The sequence below is a fragment of the Aphis gossypii genome, chromosome 2 (genome assembly GCF_020184175.1).
Source record: "Aphis gossypii isolate Hap1 chromosome 2, ASM2018417v2, whole genome shotgun sequence".
NCBI lineage: Eukaryota > Metazoa > Arthropoda > Insecta > Hemiptera > Aphididae > Aphis > Aphis gossypii.
The window spans coordinates 33,325,585-33,343,141 of NC_065531.1; the positions used below are offsets into that span (position 1 = coordinate 33,325,585).

At 24.1% G+C, this 17,557-nt stretch overlaps 1 protein-coding gene across 5 annotated transcripts in view; it reads right to left on the bottom strand.

Moving 5' to 3' along the window:
• Window positions 1-28: 28 nt before the first annotated feature.
• LOC114121352 (protein MTSS 2) overlaps window positions 29-17,557 on the bottom strand; it is a 32,984-nt gene continuing 15,455 nt past the window's right edge. The window contains exons 4-14 of one of the 5 annotated variants that reach the window (XM_050201048.1): window positions 17,026-17,110; window positions 16,324-16,415; window positions 7,707-7,933; window positions 7,512-7,619; window positions 6,215-6,391; window positions 5,368-5,493; window positions 4,903-5,245; window positions 4,009-4,109; window positions 3,646-3,745; window positions 2,738-2,827; window positions 29-1,648 (exon numbers count right to left, since the gene is read on the bottom strand). In XM_050201048.1, coding sequence (XP_050057005.1) covers window positions 1,053-1,648; window positions 2,738-2,827; window positions 3,646-3,745; window positions 4,009-4,109; window positions 4,903-5,245; window positions 5,368-5,493; window positions 6,215-6,391; window positions 7,512-7,619; window positions 7,707-7,933; window positions 16,324-16,415; window positions 17,026-17,110 — 2,045 coding nt within the window. In that variant the 3' untranslated portion in view covers window positions 29-1,052. Of the gene's footprint in view, window positions 1,649-2,737; window positions 2,828-3,645; window positions 3,746-3,996; window positions 4,110-4,902; window positions 5,246-5,367; window positions 5,494-6,214; window positions 6,392-7,511; window positions 7,620-7,706; window positions 7,934-16,323; window positions 16,416-17,025; window positions 17,111-17,557 lie in introns of all 5 variants that reach the window. The other 4 variants (XM_027983644.2, XM_027983646.2, XM_050201049.1 and 1 more) reach the window with 4 other exon arrangements.

Here is a 17,557-nt window from a genome sequence, read left to right on the forward strand (position 1 = left end):
TTAATAACTAAAAGTAAATCATGACAAATAAATGTTATCTTTCATTTATTTTTCATTAATCATACAACAAACGGTTATTATGAACCCTTAAAACAAATCCACAATTCTCTATACACAAAAAACATCATAGTACAAATAAATATTTGTTACAAAAAAAAAAAAAAAAAATCAACTACAAAAAAGTAATATTAATAATAATAATAATAATAATAATATAAATAAAGATTATACAATACATTAATAGTTTTAACGCATTTAAAAAAATGCATACATTAATATATTTCGATAAGTATCAATAAATTTTATAGACGGATGTCAAATTGACTTTGGTTTTATATAATAATTGTTTATTTTTTTTTTATTATATAAACATAATCATATTTCTAAAAAGATAATAATGTATTAGCATTAAATTTAAACTGAGTCTGAACATAATTGATTTTATTAATGAACACATGTGTATACATATATAAATAATTATAAACACAGAATAATATCTAAATTTATAGATTTTGGAATAATTATTTTTGTATACCAATGTGAGACTTTTAGGTTTATGTAATAAACATTTAATTATAAGTGATAACCATGAACAAAGGAATGTGTTAGTAAAAAAAAAAATATACATGTCTGGAATGATATTAATACACAAACTCAAGTCCAAATTATTCATAAAACATTTTATAGAGCTTATACATAGTATTTTATCATCTTTGTCAAAAAACACTAACTATAAGAAATAAGAAAAATCAACATATTCTTTTACAACACGTGATTCAAGTTTTAAATGTATTTATATATTTTTTAGAAGTGGACATTTGTATAACACAGAGTAACTGTTAGACATATTATGTCAAAGTGGATTTCATATTCTATGAGATTATTTTAGTTTAAGAATAAATTCCAATCCAATAACTATGTGGAAAAATTGAAATTATAAATATAATATTAGAATTTACTATTTAAATTAAATTGATTAGGTATTACAAAAAAAAGAATGAAAATAATTAATATTCAAAGAGAAAACAATATTAACTTAATGTATTTAACTCTTAATTAGTTTTAGGTGCTGACCTGTCATTGATAGCGATAGATTTTCTTAACACCATACCTTTCCTTATTTGTTCCATTAGTGAATCATGACAAGTGGCTGGATCCACAACGGAGTGTCTGGCAGGAGCAATCCAACGTCTAGTTAATTTCGGTGACCCGCCTGTTGTTTTAGGTTGCTGCTGTAATAGTCTAGAGCCTAAAGCAGCCATAAACCCAGTTACTGGCTCAGATGAATAGCTATTACAGCGATCAGCACTTGTTGACCGATTACTGGGTGTGCGGCGCAATAAAATAGGACTTGCAGGTGTATGATTAAGTTGTGTTAGATTACGTACAGTTTCAGCCACACTTCCCCCAGATGATTTACGTTGATGTGTCATGGGTTCAGAATATACTTTTTCTGATGTTAAAGATGTTTGTGAACGACTTTGCTGGCGTTGTTCTGCAGCAATATCTAGCAAAAATGGAGGTGGAGGGGGTAAGTTTTGTACTGAATTGTTTAAGATAGATGGTGTACGGCGTATTGGTGGAGGTGGCTTGTTGCTTTGAATTGAAGAACGACGACACAGTGTACCGCTTCTGAGACTGGAATAACCTGAAGTAAGATAAAATACATTTCAAGATATTTTTTTTTATTTAATTTGAGAATATTAACAACATGTAAAACAGGCATGGTTGTTATTTCTTCAAATCAATATTGTTTAACTTGTTATTGAAAATACTTTGATAATCTGTTATAAATTAAAATAGAAGTCAGCAGCTAACTTGTGTGCAGGAGCATGACTCACTACATATGATAGGCTTATGGATAATTTACTTGATGTGGGTGACAAATGGATGTTACTTGATAAAAATTGATTGGCACAGATTACCATTATATTTTTGATGTTTTTCATAGTAGATATTTAAATAAAAACATTTAAAAACAAACAAAAAAAAAAAAAAAACTATATACAAACAAATTGTACATGCAACTTACTGTAAAACAATTTGTTACTAATACCTACATTTTTTTAAAGTTTATATTTTTAATACATTTATATTATATTTTGTAATAATGGATAAAAGTTAATATAAATTAACCATTAATTATCTCAGTAAAAAGAAAAATGGTATATAAAATTTTATTTTGCTATTACGTTTACATATTATATTTTTTTTACACATTATGTTTTCACCTAGTATATAAAAAAGTTGGCTGATGCATAACAGTATGACAAAAAAAAATATTGTCATGTGTACAAGGATATATATATATATAATATATATACCTAGGTTGTATTATTATTATTATTATTAATGACTCGCATCAATTTCCATAACATCATAAATTATATAAATATAAATAAAAATAATAAGAACAGCATTTTTTTTTTATCATTCTATTGAACATAATGTTTAAACATTTTTTTAAAGTTAATTTTTCTTTATTTAAGAACATAAATCCATGCCTTAATTATAAGTTTATAATTATAAAACTTAATATATTGAAATTTGTTCTTCAGTTTAAAATAAACGATTTAGAATTTAGATTTAAAAAAATATCTTTTATTCTAAATGTTAAGAAATGAATTATTAATGTAAATTATTTATTATTTAGTTAAAAAAAAATTTTATTAAAATAATAATAAGAATAAAATGTTTCTATACAACTATACTAAAATACTTCATTGGGAATACATACCCAATGTAGATACGGGTCGTACACGTTCTTTGATGGCAATACTATTTTGACTATCCAATGTGCAATATTTCAAAAGTGAATTTTCCACTTCTAAATAATATACAAACAAATATATACAAGCAAGCACAATAGAATATTTGAAATATGATCAATAAAAATTACACATGATTTCTAAGCATTACATATACACATTTTTTATTAAGTCACCATTATTTGGTCTTTAGAGAATAGCAGTTTTGATTTTCCATGAAAAAATCTCTCCCAAAAAATAATTAAAGTTGTCAGAATCATTTATTTATTTTCTAATGGTTCATTATTTGGTTTAAAAATTTGTTTAGAGTATTACATATCATAAAGTTATTTTTAAAAGTTATTACTACAGATACACATTATATTAACTAGATTGCTGTCTTCATATTATATTTAAGATATACAATTTGTTTTTAATGATATGAATGTATAATGTACAATATATGTATATCTGTTGATATATTCTGACACTATACATAATATTATGATGTATGTACTTAGTGTTATTATTGTAATATATAGTTTTTGTGATCACTAATTATATTTCTTTTTGATAATCAATTTTGACTTTAATAAATTACAGTTTGTAATACAAAGGCAATTATCTAGTTAATATAATATAAATCTGTTATTAATATATTATGTTTTATTACTATGAATTATGATGATGATAATGGATAAAAAGTGTCAAAAATTAAAATACCTAAAGCAATTAACATAAATTAACATTAAAAAGTGAAAAGTATTTGCTAAAAAAACCGAAAAAATGAAAACTAATTATTATAGCTTTTCAAAAGATACAAAATTTAAAGTGCAACTATTTTACCTACTATTTTTCCAAAAAATAAAATTAATTATTCTACTGTACATATATATACCTTCATCTGGAGTGGCATTTGATATTGCTGTTTGACTACTATAGCCGCTTGAAGACTCTAGAGAACTCTCACTAGTGCTCTCCTTTCGATCTCCATCGTTCTGTATTTAAAAAATCATTGATTAAATAAACATATAATAAAATTAGAAATAGTATGTAAATTAAAATCTACCCAAAATATTTCTTCAACAATGTTTTCTTTTTTTTTATTTTATGTTTAATATTGTTTTTTCTATGTCCAAAATACAAATTTTCTTACAAAATGAGTAATTATTTTTAATTAGACAAAACCATTTGGGTAGATTTTGATTTTTGGTTTTTATTTATTATAATAAAAATAACGACAAATTACTTTCAAATTTACAATTAAAGAAGGCTCATTGTGCTGTGAATTTCTTTCTTGAGCTTTGTTGGCAGCCATACTAGCTAGTTCGTGCATATTGACATATGTTGGTTGAATATACTCTAAACAAAATACATAAAACTATAAATTATAAAATATCAAGTGTATACTTTACGAGTTAATAAATAATTATAACTAAATTTAAAATTATTATTGAAATGAAAATTTAAGAATTTAATTTCAAAATTAACATAATTACATTTTTTTTATAACTTATTTAAATTATTAAAAGCCACTAATTTAGTATAAAACTGTATGATAATTATATTATTCATTATGAAATTATTACTTGAAAGTCACTTTAACCAAAAAAGTTTGAATTATCTATATTCAAACCCAACCAATAGATATATGAATTACTGCTCTTAAAATAAGCAATACAAAACATTATAAAATCTATATATTAATCGTTAAGTTTTGAGTTTAAAAAATTATGATTCAGTAATGTTAGGCATTTGCCTTTTAATTTTATATTGTATTATGCTCAAAATTACGATCTATTAAGTACTAGAAAAGTAGAAAAATAAAAAAATATTTCTAATGAACACTGTATACAATTATAGCTCCAAAACTTTTATTCCGATATACATAAAAAAAGATTGTATGATTTACTGTACAACCAACAAATTTTCCTATATCTATTCTCTATCTAAAAATAAATACCTTAATTTAATAATTACACATTTACAATAAATGTAGAAATTATTATATAACTAACTAGGCATAAAATATATAAAACTGAAGAATAGTAAAATTATTTTTAAAATGAAAGTAATATTCTAAAAAAAATGTCTTCTTCCCTAAAAAATTTAACACAAAAAAGTGTGATTATAAAAAATATTTTTTTTTACCAACCAATTGTTTTTAGTGAGGTTGGTTTATAACTTTTGTGCATATCTCTGGACGGGACATCAGGGACATGAGCATAATCGTCTTGTGGTGAGACAACGGGAGTTTTATCAATAGAAGAAGAATCAGGTTGAAATGTGTACGCGCTAAGGGCTGGTCGTAGATGGTGAGCACCACCTGAAATAGTGTGTGGTCTTGCATCATTCATAATGGCTGACGCAGCACGTTCAAATTGTAATGTTTCCTGAGCATTGGGCCATGTTCCACATCCACCTTCAGAACTAGCAAATGGAGTAGAAGGTGTACTGCTTCCAGCACTGCTACTATTGGAATCAGACGAGTTAGGAGCCTAAGAATAATAATAAATTAAAATAAAATAAATTATGAAACAATAATATTAAAATTGTATGTAGTTGATCTATAAAACATATTACAAGAGTCAAATTCAATAATCTTTCGTTAGGCACTTACCTTTGAATATGATTGTTGTTTTGTATATATTGTGTCTTGGGATGTAAACCCTGAATCATGAGATGAAGCACTGCATAATCTACTAGGAGGTAAAGGCCCTTTGTAACGTAGCTCATTTGATACTGGCTAAATTACCACACACACAAACACACATACAAAAAAAAAACATGCCAAAATAACTACATATAAAAAAACAATAAAATATATATACTTCTATTTCTCAAATTGCATATACTAGAGTACAAAGAGTAGAAATAAAAATACTAATACCAAATACTATAGATAATAACCTATACTCTATAGTATTTGCTAATACTAAAAAAATACAACTTGTGTTCAATTTGTTTTTTAAACTACTTCAGTAGGTACCATTTGAGTACTTATTTTAAATTATTTAGCTTGAAAAATTTCAATGACAGATTTTAGTTTCTTAAAGTAGAAGATCCACTTGATTTATAAAATGTGGCAAACAGTATTTTTTGATCATTCATATTTTCCTATTATTCATCAAATTATTATAACTAATGCTTGAAAAATAAATTATTAACTTACCTAGTTTAAAAACAAAAATTTAAGTATAAAAAAAAATGGTATATTAGTTATAAGTTTGCATTAAATATTGCATTATTGCATTAATTTTAAATGATAATATATAGTTATGCTTTAATTTAAGATTTATATATTCAATTGCATTACCTAAAGCTATAAAAATTATAAATAATACTTAATACAACTGTGCAAATTAATTAATAAAAACACAATGATGTTATTCATGTCAATACATAAGAAAAAACTCATGCCATTGTACGTATTTTTTTTTTGTCAATCAATCTATCTAAATCAATACCTGAAGCAATGAGCGGCTCCAGTATTGATGGCTCGGTGAATGTGTACTGCCGCTAGACCAGCTGTTTATTGAATTGATGGAACACATACTGGATTTACGTGAACCCAACGAACTGGGACTACTTGGGGGTGTTTGGTGTGTCCATGACATTTCACTACCTTTATAGTCGACCAGCACCTAATAAATATAAATGTATTAAAACCTTATAAATATATATACATATTTAACTGTTAAGGGAATTAGAAATAAGTTAGTAATGATATGTATTGTAACCGAAAGTAGAGGTATTAGGTATTAAGGACAAGCCATGTATATCGACGATTTAACTATAGTTTTTAAACTATATATATTATAAAATTCGATACAAAATTAAACTGAAAGTACTACATTATTGCCAAAGGCCAAATACCATATACGAAGTTTAATTTTATTAATTATTAACGGACAATTATTTGACATTATGAATTTTCAATTTCTTCTTTTCTTAAACATTTTATATACTAACACTTTTCAAATTTTTTTTTATGGCTGAATTATTACAATTAAAATTAATTAATAATATTGATGTTCTAAAATTTTTACTTTAAAATTAAACTCAATGCGTTAAAAAAACGATTCTGAACGGAGATTGTCCACAAATATAATATAAATAAGTGATATACTATGATATATGTTTTTACTATTAAATTTATTTATTTTACTATATTAGTATAACGGTTAGTTGATTTTATTTATAAATATACCTTACTAGAGTGAATAGGTTCATTGGTATAAATTGGTAATCAATAAATTCAACTAATATTATACTAATATATACTAATATCAACTCGTATTGATTTGAAAATGATTATAAAATTATACGTTTATACTAACAGATGTTAACTTTCCAATCAAATAATACTCAACTATCCTTTTGTAGTGTTTTTACAATGCAAATTAAAGGGAACAATTTTAAAATTACCCTTTGAAGAAGCTAATACTAATTTTTAAATTTATAAGATCAAAGCGAGGCTATTATATAAGAATGTTGGAAACTTTCTTTTTGTTCTTAAAACACATAACAGTAGAACAAATTCCTTGCATTACTGTGAGGCTAAAAATCGAAATAGTTAGCTACCTCTATTCTAAGTAAAAATGATAATTTTAAATTTCAATAGAATAAACTATTAAATTATAATTTAAATGTAATTTAACTAATTTGTCTTCGAATTAAATAAACTAACATAATATTGCAATTAAATACATGAATGTAGAGTTGAAATAATAAATCAATGATATACTATATACTTATATTTACCTGTTCACTAGCTGGAGGTAAAGAGTATGGATCAGTGGTGTGTGCTTCTAATTTATCCATAACTTCTTGTAAATGGGATAATTCCATAAGCATGGCCACTTCTTCTTCCTAATTATAAATTATATTACACAATTAAGTTTAAATTGTTCTACTTTTTCTGTTATAAACAATTTAAAAAAAATGTATTGAACTTACGATGACTGGTTTCAAAATTGTTACGAAAATACAATATCTACTTCGTTCTTCGATTAATGCTTCACGAACAGCTCTCTTTTCTGTTTCTTCTAATACAGCTTTTCTATCAGAAACGTCTTGCAATGCTTTGTGCAGTTCATTCATTTTAGCACCTTTGCGTGCTTTTTTTTGTAAGCGTAATGTATCCGTAGAACGCTTTTTTAATTCAGCTCTTGCTTTTTTATACTCTAAAAAATTCATATTAATAATGAATTAAATAAATAATAAAAAAAGTTATTAGCCATAATACAATAAACAATAAACATATCACAGTTTAATATATAATGTAAAAGAATATATAACTGCGATTAAAATTACATTTAAATACTTTTTTTTTTATTAATTTATTAACTTTAAATATGTTTTTATTATGAAAAGAAAAAAATTTGTCACTATTTATATCATAAAAGTTATTATATCTATGTACCTATGCCTACTATTATACTACACGTAACACGTATAATAAATATAGATCACATCACAGACATTTAACTAGGTATGTGATTAATAATTAGAAATAAGTAATAACTAATAAATTATTTTTAGAATAGGTATAAAAAGCATTTTATCGCCTTAATTTTTTTCTAATAATAAATAACACATAAGAAACACCTAAAAATAAAAAAATTAATCGTTCTATAGTTGGTTTAATTATAAATATTTAAGCTATGATTAACTTAAAATATATTAATTATTTATTTTATCGAAAATAATATTACTAAATCAGTAAAAAATATTTAAGAAACTATCTAATAAGTTTTCAGAACTTTTTATTTAATTATAAAAATAGAAAAATATATTTTTTACAATTAAATTTATTTAAATTTCCAAGAATGACGATTATTGGTGGGAATTCTGGATGACTATTATAATATAACGTTTATTTCTGTATATATTAAAGTGGGTAATATTGAAATAATAAATAGTTCTATAATCTATAAACCATGACATTCTTATTGTTTGCCTTGACTTCAGTGCATTATGTGGCACTGTAGTGTCGTTTGTCGGTGCAAATTATTGTTATGCTTTGAACGCGACTAAGAAAGTGAGTGGGCATGGCCACAAGCCGAAAAAAATCATATCTAAATCTGTCATCTAACATTATGGAGATAAATAGCAGTAAGAGAAATTTTTTATTCTTGTCCTAGATACTACGGTCTGCGGGAATTGACAAAAGATGGGTGACATTGGACCTTTAAATACCCAAACACCTCTGTGTCAAATCTAACCAGAGCCAAGTGTGGTATAATATAACACATTTTATTTGACAGAGGATTAACTTTTTTACTCTATATAATATTAATATATTTCATATTTATCAAGTGTTATGGCAATTATGGTTTATGGTTGGTATATATAGAATTAAAATATATTTGTAACGTTGTAGATATATCATGAATTGAATATATATAGGTAGGTACAATAAATTTCATAATTTCTATTAAATATATTTGAGTACAATAGTAAATTATATCAGAATGCCGAGAATATGAGGGTAAGAAAAATCTAACATCACATACCTGTACTACTACAGATATAGAAAAATCTCTACTATACCTATATTGTGTAAAATAAATATCAAAAAACTTCTTCTTCAAAAAAACAAAATTTTTAAACTTAATTTAAATTAAGTATATTCCATTTATTGTTAACCAAAAAATACAATACTAAAACGGTTTAGGTAAATACATTTTATTTATTAATTTTTTTTTGTCTGTACAACAATAAAAAATTATATAATTTAAAAGCAAATGATAAAAAAGATATTTTACTAAAATTAATTTTAAAATCATAGACACAACTTTGATGCACTAATTTATTTTTAACATATTTCAACACATTGTTTTTCATCAACATTATAATTTATAGTATATAATAATAATAATTAATTTGAATTTTTAATTACCATAATTTTGAAATATTTTAAGTATAACTCATTAATAATGTATAAGTACTTTGTACCATAAACGATATACATATAGTGTCATTACTGGTTTTATTTAAAATAATAGTTAAGTCCAATACATGTATTGAATGCAGTTTGAAAATGTTTTCTGAACTATTTTACTGATTGGTATAGATTTTATAGAATATATATTATAGATGTATATTAATTAATCCTAATAATGAATAAAATATAAATTATTTTAAAATAATATTTACATATTACGAAACCTAAATTACATATTAGGTCTTCATTTTTCCCTACATTTTATACCTAATATGTTGGTAATGATTTTTAAAACAGACTCAAGAACAACTGATGAGAAAATAGAACGGTATAGAGATTACATAATTGTAGAAATAGACTGTTTTTATAAATTATTTCCACAATCGTTGCATAACTATTTTTTAACCACAAACTGTTATACTTCTTAAATCAAATTGATAAATGATGTCAGTGCACTATTAATTTTCTCTCTTTAAATCACACAAACTACAAAGCATAAAAAAATTGCTTGTTTATCCTATCCAATTTTTTGTTGTTTAGCATTAATATTAGAGTGAATAGACCAATTATCAAATTTAAAAATGAGAATATTATTCGAGGCACCTCATAAGCTTTTATTGATATTTTAATTTTAAAGCAGATTATGAGCATTTAGTAATACTATGTAAATATTTGAATATTACAGCTATAGGTAATATTTTAGATAATTATAAATCAATTAAAAATTAAAACATCGATAAAAGTTTATGAAATACCCTAAATAATATTCTTACTTTTTATAATAGGACTATTTACTATTTATTCTAATATTATAACTATCAACATACAATTGGATCGTCTGAACGCAATTTTATTATCCTATGTTACGCGTCAGATAGAGAAAGAAAGAAAACAATATTATGCCAACATCCTTGACTATATTCATACTTAATAGAATAAAATATTCGTGATGATTTAGTTTGTGTAAAAATACATGCACATAGGTATAATATAATCATTTATTTTATTTATTGAATTAAACATAGAAGTTTGCAAGTTGTAATATGTTTTCAACTTTAAAAATAAAGTTTAAAATATATATTTATGCCATATTGTTTAAATAAAATAAATTCTTTGATAGTATTTTAATTATTTTTTTACAGATAATACCTCGCAATATTTCTATTACAAAAACAAGTTATATAATTCATATATTATACGATACATGGCATAATATAAATATTATAATGAGAACAAATATCGATAAATTTCAATCAGTAGTCTCTATTTATATATAAATATATAGATAGATATAGATAAACACATATAATAATATATTGTATTTAACAAATAACTATTGTTTGTCAATTCAAAATCGATTCGTCCAATTACAAACACGGTCACTTATTTTATGTTTTTTAGGTATTCACACTTTTCTTGAAAAATAAATATTATATTTGGACTGTAGCATACCGCATACGATATTATACATACAATCACAAAATTATTACATTATTGGAAAATAAAGATTTTTATGAAAGTCATTTCATGTCTTTAAACATTTTACAGAAGAAAAAATAGATATTAACAGTCTACAAAGAGCTTCTGTGTAAAAAATCGATAAACTCCCTATTTAGTTGTCGTGTGAAATGTTTAACCAGACATGTGGTAATACGAATAGTATTATATACAGACTCGGTACGGAAAACAACGTTGCCGTGGCCGCAGCGTTTTGGTGCGAGCGTGGACCGATACGCCTACACCACGCGCCTCGCCAACGCACAGATGTCGGCGGGCAGCAATGCTACAACCGACAAAAATCGTCGCCTGTTTGTACGTGAGCGTTTGATGTTTTTTTTTTTAATGTATATTTTACTTTTCTAATATGCGTAATATGCTTATTTACCTCTTTTTATATTAGGCACGTGTCCTCGGTGCAAATTATAATGTTATAATAATAACTAAAAAACATATATTATGTGTGTTGAATTAGATGTGCCAGGTATAACAAACTATTGCCAAACTAACTATTTTTATTTTTTCTGTATCTACTTTTACTTTCGGGAAAAGTTATAAATTCAGATTTTTGGTAATCTCCTACGTCAAATCAGACATAATATCAAAACACCTATTAAACATAATCAATTTAAAAAAAAACACTGTAAACAGAATACACTATATAATATATACAGGGTGATTCTTTTATCAAACAACACTCATTATTTCTAAAAGTATTCATGTTTTTGAAAATATGTTTTTACATAGTTTCTAATTGTTAAAAAAACAACATTTTTATAAAAAAATTATATTTTTAAATATTTTTTATCCTTATAATTTTTTAAGTTTTTTACTTTTTTGAATGACAACATAGATTTTTAATTTCATATTCCAAAGCAGAATAATTTTCTGAGTAATTCGATACCTAAAAATCAAATTTAGGGTGAGTAGTTTATGAGTTATACTTATTCAAAGTTTAGACAAGCGGAGTAGTGGACAAACATTTTGCGGGGTAACCCCGTACTACTCCACTCCGCGCAGCTAAACTTTAAATACGTATAACTCATAAACTACTCACCCTAAATTTGATTTTTAGGTATCGAATTATCAATTACTCAGAAAATTATTCTGTTTTGGAATATGAAATTAAAAATCTATGTTGTCATTCAAAAAAGTAAAAGACTTAAAAAATTATAAGGATAAAAAATATTTAAAAATATAATTTTTTTATAAAAACGTTGTTTTTTTAACAATTAGAAACTATGTAAAAAAATATTTTCAAAAAAATGAATGCTTTTGGAAATAATGAGTGTTGTTTGATAAAAAAATCACCCAGTATATAATATACTATTTTGTATATCTGTGACATAACTTGATACGTAATACGTATAGGTATATTCAGTTTCTTCTGATAATAAAAATTATACTTGCAATTGTTACTTATAATAAGTACTATGTTAATTGTTGCGAAATTAAAATTGTATTACATTTCCTTATGGCTGTTATCCAAAAATGGTATATCGAGAAGAAGGAAAAAAGCATTTAAATGCAAGTATAAAAAATATTAATAAATAATAATTATATTCAGTGGCAATAATATGTTTGTTGTAAAGATAAGCATACTACTTGAGCTAGTGGAATCATATTTTTAAATTATTAAGCAAAAACTAAAAATAATATATTACTTATTTAATTATTAATCAATAAAAATATTTTAAAAATAAGTACAGATAATCTCCCTAAAGTCAGAAGATTTCTCAAATCTTTTTCGTTTAATTTTAAGTATTGGGTCATAGTTAACATTCAATTTAATAAGTATTTATATACAATTCTATTGTACATGACCTTGACAGCCCTGCAGTGAACATCAGAATAAAGGTAATAGCACAATTTTAATAATTTTATCATCAAAATTTCCAACACTTTTAAATCTAGGCAAGTGTTTTGGATTTAAACATAAAATACATAATTATGACATATTTGATGAAGATACAACTAACATCTATTACACTACACCCGCATGTTAAATAAAACATGTAGGTTGGATTTTATTTTCCTTGCTTGTCAACTTAATTGATGACCTTATTTTATTCCTTGCTTAATCTAAAAAATCTTAAGGATGATACTCTTTTGGACAGTTGCAGCGTTGCATAGGTTTATTATTTCTGTTCTATAGTTTACTCAATACAGAGTAACTATCTTAATTAAAAGCTCTACTCGGAATCTGTTTTTTCAAATTTCTTATAATAAATTAATTCATTACTTTAACAATCCTTTGTTAAGGAGAAAGAAGCGGATGAGTGCTTTAAAAGTACAATAATTTTATTATAAGATACATAATTTTTGGTTTTAAGTCTGGGAATTTTCAAAAGAAGTTCGTTAACCAAATAAAAAACCAACGCTGCTTAAAACATTCTTATAAAATATAACTATAACATTATATTTTACGAATTGTATAATTGTATATTTATGTTTTGTACACACAATTACACTATACATAGTACCTATTTATGCTTGTAATAAATAATACAATAACATATAGGCGCGGGTTTAATAAAAATGTTTAAAAATGTAAAAAAAAAATCATACTCTGTAATGAACAATAATAGAATAATTTATGTAAATGGGAATGTTGGATTAGTATTTTATTCATTATCGTTATAAGAAAGAAAACAATATGCTAGTTAGCTTTATTGACAGAAAAAAAAGTATACGTATTTTATCTGTGTCATAAAAATGTCTTCATATAAATGCAAATTTATCTCAATTCTCAATAAACCACATATTCATCAGTAAACAATATATTTACAAGGCATACATGTTTACATTTTATTTTGATAAAATCGATTAGAAGTAGAAATATTATATAAGTTGATAAATGTAATTGTTCTAATGCTTTAAAAATGTAAGCAGAAATGTTTTATTTTATTTTATTGAACAAAAAAAAAAAAATCATGACAAGTTATAAATTATAAGTATAATATGTTACAAAATATATTAATAAAATGTTTTATATTTATTAATCATTTTAAATGTCAATATAAAACAATTATATACATTCATTATCAACGGAAAAACATATTATTGCGTATTTTTTTAAATTAAATTATTGAATGCTACGGTAACTAATAAGTAACAAACGTCGTTATTTGTCAACTATAAAAAAAATTAGATATTTGTAGTGAATTTAAGGCTTATTAGTAGGTACCCAATTAATAGTTCATATTAGAATTAAGTACAACTTTACTATTAAAAAATATGAGCAATATTTAAAATCGCATTCGCTTCGATTTACAATGACTATATTGACTGATGAGACTATTATAGCAATCTATTAAAATTTTATTTAACGTTTAGATGTTTTGGTTAAACTTAAAATTAAATTTTTCGAAGTAAAATCTTATAAACATTAAATATACTATTTATATAGATAATGAAAAAAATCACTCAAGAATTATGTTTTTTTTTCAGTTATATTGTAGATGTTAAAGTGCAACTTTAAAATCACTATTCGATAATATATTATACATTATCGATCTGTAGAACATTTACGAAGAACATGTTTTTACTATATATTACACGTGATAAAAAAGAAACATCAATTTTAGTGTTCTCTAATAGGGAGTTTTCTCAGAAACGGAAATGATAATAAGTCATGCTGTGTGTATGTATGGGACTCAAGATAATTAGATAATATTCTTCTCAATCATTTGTGTTATACTCATTAATTAATGGTTAATTAATAAAGTTTAAATAAATTGTTTATAAACACGATATAGAAAACGTGAAGCATTCGTTTTTTTATTGTTTGTTGCCAAACGTGATTACTGATTAATGTTTGAACCTTTTTTTACGCTAAAATTTAAATTCCTAATATTAGAACGATTTAAATATTTAATTCCTGAAGATATATGTATAAGATTTGATGATTAGTAAGTCGAGTAAAACGAGATAATTATTTTCTTCTGAAAAAACTAAAAGTTACCAATTTATGTTGTTAAATTTATGTGAGGACTAAAGTTTTTATCTCATATGATTAATATCGTATAAATATATAATAGGTATTAAGGTATTTTTAAAAATACAATCAAACGAAAAATATACACAATTATTAATACAATTGTTTAAGTTTATAAAAATCTCAAATGTTATCACATAACTCGTTTTTACTTTTAATAAGAGATAAGAAATTTTACCAAAAAACATGTATTTTACGAATTTTTATCAGTAATATGCTCAAATATGCAAAAAAAAGTGATTTAAAATTGTAACTAACTTAAATAATTTATATTGCAGCATAACAATTAACATAATATAGTATAGTATATTAGAATAGTCTAATATAAAAAACATGGCATTATACAAAGTAGGTGTATAGTGTATAGTGCAGTGGTTTTCAAATTGCAGGGAGCCGCGGTTTTTTCATAAATTACCGATTGCATTGAATTGTGATATAAGAAAATAAATTTATAATTAACTCAAAACAAATTTGTTCATCTAAAAAATGGTCATTGTGCCGAGAATTTTTTTTGAAGTTTACGGTGTGCCGTGTTTTATAAAAGTTTGAAAACAACTGGTGTAGTGTATACCTACTATAAATTAATAATAGCTTATTTATTTACAACATTTCTTTTGGATTGGCTATTTATTTTTTCTATAGTATAGGTACATACTACTGTACTTACTGTGTAGTACTGTATAATGTACTTATCTAATATACATTTTTACTTAAAATTTATAGCTTTATTATTAATGTAATTACAAACACTTCGTGTATTGCGTATAATTATTCATTATAATAATTTTAATATTTAATACAGAAAAATTTTTCTTATAGTTTATGTTATTTTAAATAATTATCACATTTTTATAATATGTATGATATTCATCCAGCTTTTTGTATACAAACAATATAAGCTTTTTGTATATATTTTCATTAAATATTATTATACAGTTTAATAATCATATATTAAATAACTATAACAATAAATCGACAGATTTATAATTTAAATGTTTTACACTTAATTATAATTATTTATAATTCAATATTTGAGGAACTATTTTTAGAGTTTTTAGGATATTATGTAGTTTTAATATTTTAAAAGAAAAATATTATTTTAAAAATGGGGAAATAACATTGAGTTTATTTACCTTTAGCGTGCTCTTTGTCTAGGTTGACAATAGTCTTCTTCCAATCTTCTAGTTTCTCTTGAAGCGGAACCACCAAACAGTCCATTATTGCGCTGCGAATTCAATAAAAAACAAGTTAGTTTCGGTTACGTTCTAACTCCTGTCATATATGAAGCATACAAAATATTCGATTCAGACAGGGAGATAAAGTACTAATGGTTATTATTAGAAAATCGGGTAAATTATAGTCAGACTACTTAGACTTATTTCTTATTTTAAGTATTAATATCAAATGTATATTATTTTAAATAATTCATGTCATACATATTTTCTTGATCGAATAACAACTTTGTTAGGTTTAAATAGTTCTAACAAATAAAAATATTAAAAATAAAAATAAAGAATACGATATAAAATAAATTTTGATGAAAATATTAATCTATTTAAACACTAAATTATATTCAATTAAGTAGGTAGGTATATTTAATTAAATTAATATAGTTGCGATAGAAATACCTACATTAATATAGTAATTGTAAATATACAATAAGAATAGATGAATTTAGGAAAAATGTATTACATATTATTATTATTTATTTAACATCTACGTATTTTTTACATAGGTAACAATTATACCTGCACCCAATAATAGAAGATTTAAAATGTGTATTCATGTTCGTATACAACGTGTGTTATTTTATAACTCATATTAGGGTATATTACCTTGAAAATGTTTTCATTCTAGCTTCAACTGCTCTATGACGAAGACACATTCTGGTCAATGCAGTTCCAATTTCTTTAGTAGCACCTATAAAAATTAAATTAAATAGGATTTTATTTGTTTAGCAAAAATATTCGAGGAAATTAGATATAATGTTAAGAAGTGTGAAATTTTTTACTAAAACATATGTATTAATTTCATGCATATAGCAAACACGTCACTTAGTATATTTACCTATATATGTCACATAGGTACATATATTGTAAGTTATTGAACTGTATAACATATATCTGATATATTATGTATAACTGTATAAGATACAATATTATAAAAGTACATAATAATATTCATTAAGTTAAATAAAAATTCCATCTGAATTAATAAAGTCGCAGCTCGCAGGATTGGATTATGGTCATAATACTCATAATATAAGGGGGCTATTACTTTTGGTGAGTTCCTTTTACTCATTTTTTTGGGGTGTGTGGGGGGGGGGTAAATTGGAGACATTGTGGCCCCTTTCAACTTGTAGCTATA